Source organism: Glycine max, chromosome 10 (assembly GCF_000004515.6).
Source record: "Glycine max cultivar Williams 82 chromosome 10, Glycine_max_v4.0, whole genome shotgun sequence".
Taxonomy (NCBI): domain Eukaryota; kingdom Viridiplantae; phylum Streptophyta; class Magnoliopsida; order Fabales; family Fabaceae; genus Glycine; species Glycine max.
Genome location: NC_038246.2, coordinates 1,990,516 through 2,000,852, shown reverse-complemented (window position 1 = coordinate 2,000,852; position 10,337 = coordinate 1,990,516). Strand labels below are relative to the sequence as shown.

At 32.7% G+C, this 10,337-nt stretch overlaps 1 protein-coding gene across 2 annotated transcripts; it reads right to left on the bottom strand.

Annotated features, from left to right (window-relative positions):
* Positions 1-690: 690 nt before the first annotated feature.
* On the bottom strand, positions 691-6,931 carry LOC100815163 (LEC14B protein-like). Of its 2 annotated transcripts, NM_001253028.2 has the most exons (10): positions 6,776-6,869; positions 5,264-5,780; positions 5,076-5,195; positions 4,873-4,950; positions 4,486-4,662; positions 3,551-3,628; positions 3,059-3,234; positions 1,991-2,149; positions 1,706-1,766; positions 691-1,256 (listed from the first exon to the last, which is right to left on the bottom strand). In NM_001253028.2, exons 2-10 carry the CDS (start codon positions 5,690-5,692, stop codon positions 1,053-1,055), a joined length of 1,482 nt encoding a protein of 493 aa, NP_001239957.1. In that variant the 5' UTR covers positions 5,693-5,780; positions 6,776-6,869; the 3' UTR covers positions 691-1,052. The 2 variants fall into 2 exon arrangements, with proteins under 2 accessions (NP_001239957.1, XP_006588492.1); XM_006588429.3 differs by lacking the exon at positions 3,551-3,628 and having other exon boundaries at positions 889-1,256; positions 6,776-6,931.
* Positions 6,932-10,337: the final 3,406 nt, after the last annotated feature.

The window sequence follows — 10,337 nt, the reverse complement described above, 5'->3', positions numbered from 1 at the left end:
TTATCATCTCATAATTTGTTTGTAGCTTAGAATAACATCTTTGCTTTCATTACCAATATCCAGACGGCAGAGAGAAGGGTCCCCCATAGTTTTACAATTTGTTAAGATAACACCTTCAGAAGTGTGGCCCTTTACGAGAAATAACTATCTCACACGCCATTAATGTGAGAAATTTCTCCACTCTTTAAAAGGTAAAACTCATAATATTTTGGAACACTTTTTCTTTTTATAAATCAGCCTGCTCTTCTATAACATTATTATGAGGTCTATCAAAATCAAGGAACTAAGGTATCATGACAAAGAAAACAATACGATAAATCACCAAAACAAAGACAGCAAAGGATGAGACTATGAATTAAGATTCTCATGACACCCACAACGGCACAACCACAGTAATATAGGCATCTTGGCAGTGGTGTTTTGGCAAATATATGCTATCACTGCTTTTTCTATGCTTTACAGCTATATAGAAGAACAACGTAACTTCTTTTTTTTTATAAAATGTTATTAGTACAAAATATTCCCCAATTTCATCCACAATTAATTTTTATTAGAAAATCTGACTGATTACATTTAATGGAATTCTTCCCTCTTATCCACATTTTTTTCATCAACAAGACTCAAATCTGAAACCTTACTTAAATGAGTCGATAGTACCACTCATATCAACAACTTGTAGAACAACCTAACTTTGAAGAAACTAGAAAGCATTATTAGCTTTTTTTTCTGATTTCTACAAAAGGTGCTCCACAATAATTAGGGGTACATTGTACGTGTAAATGTTTCAGCGAAAGCACCATGCAGCAGCCTAGTTTCACCACAAGAAGGCCGCACCAATTAATGACGAATTGGTACAATATAAAATAATTTATTATAGGCACAGCGTACTAATGAATCAATTCCAATCTCAATTTACATGGTTATTTATGTACCAAGATTTTGTGGCAGTTCATGTCATGCCTTATTATGTCAAAACATCCTATACAACTTCATTAACAACAGGGTATGGATCTCCCAAGATCATTTTCATAACTGATTTTTTGACTGACATATCATAGGTAATGTTCATAAAAATGTCTTGTCCATACCCTCTTCTTAGTTGAAGAGCCTGGTGTATCACCACTCCCAGCAAATTCCCATTTCACAACATCTCCATCCCAAGAAGAGCTAACAAGTGTAGTGTGGAAGGGGTGCCAGCTACAATCTCTTACAGGTGATTTATGGTGCTTCAGCGTTGCGACTTGAGCTCCACTTACCTGTAGTGAGTTATCAAAGTTACCATCAAAAGAGAACCAACTTGAACTTTTTATTGTTTTTTTTTTCAAATAAACAAATCTAACTGCAAAATTTCCTGATTAGAATGAAGTAAGTTCATGCATAGTGGCTAAGAGGATATTCATCACGTTCCAACATTCTTCCTCTACAATTTTATTCACAGCAGCTACATCGTGGAATTTTATGTAGAGTCAGCAAAGGTGTTCATCTCAGTGTGATAAGTGTTTCCTTTTAAGCAAGCCATTGTATGGGTAATGAAGACAGAAAACTGTAGTCTTATTACCCATGCTTGAAATATATCATAATCCACAACTTTACCTCAAAAGATGAAACATGGATAGAGATAAAAAGGTGGATTTTGCCTAAATAATGTTTTCCCAATTATACAGCATGGATACAATGCTAGAGCAGTAGTAACTAAAATACATACCAAATCATATATATAAACACATGCGTTGTGTGATCCAGTATAGATGTACTTCTGGCCCGTGCTGTAAATTTGAAGATTAACATTAGGCAAGCAAAATTAATCAAATTCGAAACAATTCAAAAGTCAAAATTTTGTTGGAAAAAAACAGTTTAAAAATATGCTAAGCAAGCTGCATGCTGGTCCAAATAGGCAAACAATTGCAGCTTTAAGGAAGAAGAAGATCAAAAGAGGACCATGACAAGAAAAGGAACAATAATTACATAGCAATGCAGGCTTAGTGCTCACCTAAACGCTGGGGAGAAATAGCAGCGGATGAGAGTGCGTAAGACCGAATGGCCTCTATAAGTAGCCACTGACTGATCACAAGGGTGAGTCAAGTCTTTTGCTTGGGGTGGATAATCCATCCACCTGTAATCCCATTCGTAACTCCTATACCCAGGATTGCTGGAATAGAGAGAAAATTATGTTATAGTATGTCGTTGCATTGACAACAATTTCATCTAGAAATATCATAATCCTGGAAAGGAATGGACATGATTAGCTAGGTTAAAAATCTATAAATATCACATGCTAGACTGAATTCTGAAAATCACTCTAAGATCTTCAATTTCCCACAGTCATGTAAACACAAATAGAGAACGAATCATGAGTCCAACATGACACCTCATTCTTTAAACAGAATTATATGAAATTCCCAGTATTTTGCATTTTTTGCAATGGAATGTAGTGAGAATGCTTCGTAGATAATTGAAAAATAATCAGCCTCATAATCTGATATATATAATTTCACAAGCATAATTAACTGATAGATTCATTCAAGAATTAAGATAAATTCAAATTCCATCATCATACCTTATGGAAATGTGGGCATAACTGAATCTGTATCTTGTTATATATCAGCAGCATAATACTCATCAGCTATATATTACCCTAATACAACCTTCATTCGTCTTATTTATTCCAGACATGTGTTAAGAATATTGAGTCATGAACAATATATCTTCTCACTGGTAGTTTACAAGCATTTTTTTTTTCCTTATTAAATTTCACATGTCCATATCTTTCACATTACTCCATTTGATGACATTAGCATAAGTAAACACTATCACCATGAGTATTTCTTTTATCAAAATTTTATTTTAATTTTAAAAATTTCCAAATCAGCAAATGTATAAAATATTTATCTCTCTATAGCTTTATTCAGACTTTTTAAACTACAAGGTGGCAAAGTAAAATCAGGCAAAAATACGGCCCAAAGTTTAATTTACCCATTATTTATTTCCTTTTGTCAAAACATATAAGCTTACAATTCAAGAACTGTGGAAATCAGAATATTCCTGGTAAAAAAAATACCTGGTAACATTGGATGACATTTTGCGTATGTCCCAAAGTTTAATGGTTTGATCTTTACCATTTGAAATGAAATAGCGTCCATCTCCTCGAGTATCAATAAATGTAATGCCCTCAAGGTGTCCCATTAAAACCCCTGCTGGCTTGCCTTTAGCAATCAAGCAACGCCGATCCCAGACCTAATCAAACTTGTGTTTTAGAATTTATCCTTCACCAAAAATTGGGGGAAAGGACGAAAAAACCCTAATTATTAGATATGGAATTTCTGCAATAAGTGACTGACCAAAGCAAAGAACTCTCACATTTATCTCTCAACTAATAACAACTTTCAGGTTCAATATATATTTATTTAACTTCGTACGACGGATATTGACTTCCTATGTAAAAGGTGGCCACCACTTCCCATGTATAAAATCAAAGGCTGTGATACTCAAAGGGAAAAAGAACATAATATCTTGACAGAAAAGAAAATCCATCTTATGGTGTAGAACAAACCTTGCAGAAACTATCATCACTCCCAGAGTAAATAAGATGGCTAGTTTCATCAGCAAAACATACAGTGTTCACATCACACTGCGACATAGAATGAAAACCAAATGTTAGAACCTCTATGGATTAATATTTTGAACCATCCGAAGTTAGCACAATAGGAAAATAACTTCTGCACAAAAATGAAAAAGGACTTAAGTCCAATCCAAATCATATTTTTTGGCTTGGACATTTTATTTTTTAATTTCTTTCGGTAGCTTGGGGTGAGGTAGGGGTACTAAGAAGCAGTGTGATTCTCCAACAAGGTTATTCATACCATCTCTGGATTTTCTATTTCTTCTACACCAATATAGTGAATCATATTTGTTAGCCTTACAGATATTTCAAAGACAAATAATGGATTAGACCTTCAATGTACCCCTCAGCCAAAAAGATAGTGCAGAAAACCTGTTCATTACAAGTAGTAACTCCATATTTCATAACCAAAGTTATTCTCTCTCTCAAATGATCTTGATTTTGCACTTAAGCAAACATAGAATTAGCATCGTAAGCTCAAAGAGAATCTAGGAATAAAATCAAGATTCCTCCTTAGGATACGAAAATCTACCCATGCTCTCCAAATTTATTGTACATTTTAACTTCTATTTCCAATATATCAATGAAACACAATCTCAACTAAAATTTCACATGCACTGGTGTAAAGGCACAGCCAATACATAGAGTGGTTCATATTCAGTTGAGCAATCTATCACAGAATATAAAACTGCCCCTTCATGTTGTGCACAATCAATTCTATATAGCTTGTAGAGACTGCAATTATATTATGAAATCATGAAACTTAAAATATTCTGCAACAAAAATACATAAACCAATAGATATCAAACAATAGCCTAAAGCATATGAAGCTAAATAAATGTAGTATTTATGCCTAGTAACAATACCGTGTGAGCTAAAATTCGAAGTGAGAGCTTATTTGCTTCAAGATCGTATACATATATAGAATCACCACTACTTCCTGCAACTAATTCTTTCCCATCTTTTGAGAATTTCACACAGAAAATTCCAAAGGAGTATCCTCCATCATCATTTGATGAAAAATCCAAACCATCATGTATCTCCTGTGTATTTGAAGAAATATATTACAAACAAGAAAAGAATACAATTAAATTGAAAAAATCCATAAACCAAATCTACCAGAAATGATTGACATGTATCATGAAAATCCATTTTTTTAATATCTATTGCTCTGTAATATTTGGTAGCATTTAAAGCAATTGCAATATTTATGGAATTAGGAAGGGGAAAAAAGTAGCATTAGTTGTGATTACTGTAACATTTGCTAGGGACTCCGTTTCAGCAGATCCGGCATTTACAATGTGTACAATAGGTGACATACTGGCATAAACCTGAAATTGAAGAGTACAAATGCCATAAGAAAAAGCCTGAGTTTGCCTGACAATAGTAGAACTATACAACAGAACCTTCACAGAAAAAGAAAAGGATTAAACGGATGTCAAACACAGTAAATTACTAGATAGCGTTGATCAGGTGAAAGAGATGTATCAGTGATTGTCCATCTCAAATTTTTAGCTAGAATGTTCTTCTGAACTTTCCAACCTCTGTCCACGTTGTATATTCTTATGTGACTTCCCTGCAAAGTAATTTAATTGGAATCAAAACTATAGCAAGCATATCAGGTTGAAGCTGAAAACATTTTACCTGGAACCCAGCAATAAAAAGAGAGCCATCAGCTGAAAACTGGGAGACATAAGCCCTACTAGACATTTGGTCAATAAGCCAGGGACCATTTACAGGCAAATATCTGCTCAAAAGATGACAACGATCGGCTGAAGAAAACCTTCCCCGTCCCGAGTAATTAGACTCTCGACCTGCCAGCATCTTCACAGGAGAAACTGGCAATTCTGGCCTTCCAGTTCCAACTTGGACTAATTGTTGATGGGGTGTTGACTTCAACTTTGTTATCTGAGCAATTTCATTGTCTAAATTTTTTAATGGCCTTTTAGTTTCTCCACTACTAGAATCTTCTTGGATGGCATCTCCATCTTCAGAGAGACCGGATTCTATCTCTAGTCTACTCATAGCATAACCCATTTCGTCAATGTAAAGTGCACTGGCTGTGGCATACATAACTATTCACAAAAACACACAAAATTTTGTAACACTGGTTCATCTTATCCCCTGCGAAATCTTCATAAAATCCCTGTGTTTGTCAATCCTACAAACAAAGAGGATAGTATAGCCACAAAAATGAGTAAATTTTCAGATTTCATTTTTCATATAAATAATTAGAAACCATTGTTAGCAAAGGGAAAAAAAATGAAACAATGATCAGTCAAAGATAAATCTATTTCATTTCTCACGTAGAAAGTTAATACACTGCAGTTGACTCAAGCTAAGCTCTTTACTTGAGAAAAATATCAGCATATTAGTATTGATTTGGAAGAGCTTCCTAGGCTAAGACCTGGTTTGGATAAAAGTTTTCAACAAATACTTTAAGAAGATAAAATGAATTAAACTCCTCTCGTAAGTTAAACTTAGCTTATGCAAAAGCTAAAATCGCTTTTTGGAGAAGCTAAATGAGATAACTTTTATAAACTTGCTTATGCATAAGCTAATTTTAACTTACCGTAGAAGTTTAATTCATTTTACCTTCTTATTTTTTTTAATAAAAGTATTTATCGAGAAATTTATTCAAACAGGGCCTTAATCTGGTTTTCACCTTAAAACGGGGTTAGTTTGTTTGTTGAGGCACTAAATTTAAAGAAATTCAACAACCTTCCGACAACAAATATAAGGTTCGAGGGCAAGAGAATTTGGCAAACATCATAATTCATAGCATTCTTAATTCTGAAGAGTATTAGCGAAACTAAAACCACCCAACCTCGCTGCACTCAAAACCCTTTTCCGTGTTCCAGAAACATCATTGTCATAGTTAAAAACTAAAATTTTACGAGAAAGAAAGCAAAAGCAGGAATGAATTAGGGATTATGGCACCCAGTTCCCCCTTATCCCTAACAAATAATTTCCCACCGTGAACAAGCAAAATCATCATTAGAACAACAAAGTGAAAGTCAACAGAAACAGTCAAACCAAGGAATTCTCGAGTCAAGCAAATTATATGAAGGAAAATGAATAAAAAGAGGAAACATCTACGGTTTAATTAAGTAAAGCTTTGGGATAATAAATAGTTTAGTGATTAGTGAATGGTACCTCTTAAAGAGCTTTGGCTGAGGAGTGATTCTGAGCTAATATATGTGCTAATGTAACCAAAAGGGTAACAACATTCGACGGATTTTTCTGCTTTTGGCACACAATCAATCATCCAAGGATCTATTATATGTATGATGTTACTATTATTACCATTAAATATTGGATAAAGCTGGTGGGTGAAGGTGAACAAGATTCTCTACTCTGCATGTGCACGGAGAACCAGCCTCTCTTTTTATTTAATTTTCTTCTTTATTTGTTATTCCTATTTTCAGTAGCTTTGAGACTTAATTACACATTTTATCAATTAAATTCTGCTCAATGTTTATTGAAAGATACATTTATACTAAAAATAAATAATTTTAAAATATATGTTTAAGGAGTAGTAAAAATAAAATACAATAATTAACTTACTGTGTTTATAATCAGGATATTTAGTAATTTTAAATGTACTATGCCAGCAACTACAAGTATCTTACTATTTATTAAGAGTGTTTAAAACAAAACTAAATAGCACATGGTACTTTTATTGATTCTAAATATAAAATCTCATTATCCTATCTAAATTATAACTCATTTTTTATAATAATAATATATGATTCTATTTGTGTTGGGAGATTTTTTAGTTACATTAAATGAGATTATAACATTCACAATGCATGACTAATTAGTTATGAATGATTTAAAATGTATTTCTTTTTATAAAAAAAAATTGTAACTTAATTAACTTCATACGTGTGCGCTCGCGCGTTTTTGCTTCATTGTTTATAGTTATGTAAAAGTCATTTTTAAGAGGTTGATAATTACTCATTTTTAAGTTTTTAATATTCCAAAATTTATCATTGTTTCCTCTTTTGTATGGGGGCATTTTAATTTGTTCATATTTTGAGGCATTCAGTTTTTTTTTTTTTTTTTGCAACGACCTTTATTTGGTTTAGTAAACAATTAAAATTGAGCAAAGGCTCAGAGAAAATAAAAAGCCTCACAAAATATGTCCATTTAAAGACAAACATAATTAAACTCCGACAATATACAGAACCACATTTTATAAATTAGGGTCATAGTTAAATGAACCTCACTGTATGTTGAAATAGGTTACACATTAAAAGACAAAATACAAATAATCAATGACAAAATAATGATAAAAAAAAAGGAAGTAGTGATATCATTTGCAGATGATAGATAATTGACATAAGATCATGTTTGTTCAAGTCAAGACATTATATTTTTTAAATATTAATTTATCATAAAATCATTAACTTACTATCACTGATAAGGATGTACCAAATACTAATTAGGTATCTTCTACTTCAGGTCAACATTAATGGTTTATTAGTAACTAATTTGCTTGTGCATGTATTTCTCTCGACAAGAAAGAAGTGAAACTGTATGAGGGGATATTGTGATTCTAGGGGTCTTGTCTATATCTTTTTTATAGTCAAACGTGTTTGAGCTTTGAAGAACAAAAGAAGAACTATATTACTCAATTAAATTTTGACTTGAAAACAAATATTTAATTAATAAAAATATTTAATAATATTAATAGATAATTAAGTTTGTCAAGAAAAAAATTGATATGTCGAACAATCGGGTGTCTGTTTTTTGTTTTTGTTTTTTTAATCTTTTTTGTCCGAGTGATTGAGTCACAACAATAAACTGTTTCGAGAATTTACCAATTGAGCTAGCTTATTAGGTAGATCAAATAATAAAGTTAATCACACCTTAAAAATCAACTTATTTCAATAGCTCGAAAGAATTACTTACCAAGGAGGGAAACGTTCAAAAGAATTTTATAAAAATATTTAAAATTTAAAATATAGAGCAAGTCTCTTGATATACTGTATTTTAAGTTAATGTCCCACAAGTCCTTGTTGCATTTTGATCAAACGTAAAATAACCCTTCATCTGCCTTCTCAAATCGGTAAAAGGATGTCTGACCAATTGGCAATGACATTATGAATCACACGAAAGTGTTACAACTTGTATTCAAACACAACTAATACTAGTTGCATGTCAGCTCAGCAGATTCCAACCCCCACCGGTTGCCAAATGAAAAATCCTTAGATACACTAGAGATGTATAGTATTTAAGTCCCAATTCATAGAAGTTTCACATGTTGGTTCCTAATCACGACCTTCTCTATTTACGTTTAAACTAAATATATTTTTAATTTTTGGATTATCAATCTACGAAGAATTATCTTCCTTTAAACTCTAGGTGTTTTTAATTAACGCTTTGTAATAAAAGAAGGCAAAATCGAATTGAAAATGACAACTTACATACTCTTAGATCTTGAAATGAAAAACTTGTCTCGCAGTTCATAATTATAGGTATCTTTTCTTAATTAAGTGTTGCCCCTTTTACATTGAGTCTGATATCTATAGACGAGAGATAATAATTGTCTAAGAATTGTAACAAATTTAAAAATTTAAATTCCTTCAACTGCATAAAACAATTGCTATCCAACTTGAACTCGATTTTTATCTTCTACTTCTACAACATCAATCTTCCTGCCTCAAGTAAAGGTCCTTCCCAACCTTATTTCTATTGGCCATAAGGATGTAGTTAAATACTTGATTTGTTACTCCAGGTTTTGTACACTCTTGTGGCTGAATTATGGACACTGTTTTTAGCTATATATGCAGATATTGCTTGGTCAAGGAACTTTAACTACATTTGGTTTGAGACAGTGTGACTCACTTGTGGCTATCAATTTGATCATGCAAGGTTGCCACACTAACCTTCCTTTTTTGAGTATGATTGAATCAATTAAGAGGTGGAGTAGGAACTAGAAAGCACTGGACTATAAAAAATTATCATGCATACCATGAGGAAAATGCAGATATGGCACATAACTCTCTTATTGGCCTCAACGTACATAGCAATATCATTGATATTCCCTATGATTGTTCCACAGTTTTTGTGGAAGTTTTTCATGTCTTTTTGGTGGATGGGATTTGCTTAAGGCAATCAAGGACTGAAGATGGTCCTCCTCTCCCACCCACCTCGTTTCTATTATATATTTTTCATTATTCCTTATGATATAAGCACACGCATGACGCCAAACTCTTTTCTCCTTTTTGCATCTTGGATTTTGGTATCAACTTTTTGAGGCGAATCTTGTGTTCAACCCCTAACTGATATGCAAAGAGTTTGGTATAAAAACCACATAATAATTCAAACGCTTCATCTTTTTAACCACTTGTGCATATTACTGCTTTTATCTTCCACTCTACACCGTTGATGGTGATGATTGGGGTGCTAACAAGGCCTAAACAGCAAGGATAAATGGTTGCCATATTCAGACATTACCATAGTCCTTCCATATCCTTATTCTTTTGTCATAAAAATAGTCCTTGCATCAGGAAAGACAAATAACTACGCAACCTAAGTTTTTTTAAGCACACTTGCAGATATGAACATTCCTTTGAATACCACAATAAAAGCAAAAAAAAAAAACATTTGTGACATTCATGTCTAGAAGATGAAACTGCTTAATTTAATTTAACAGGATGAAATATATTACAACCTTAGCTTCTTCCTGATGAAAATTCTAACTGAAAAG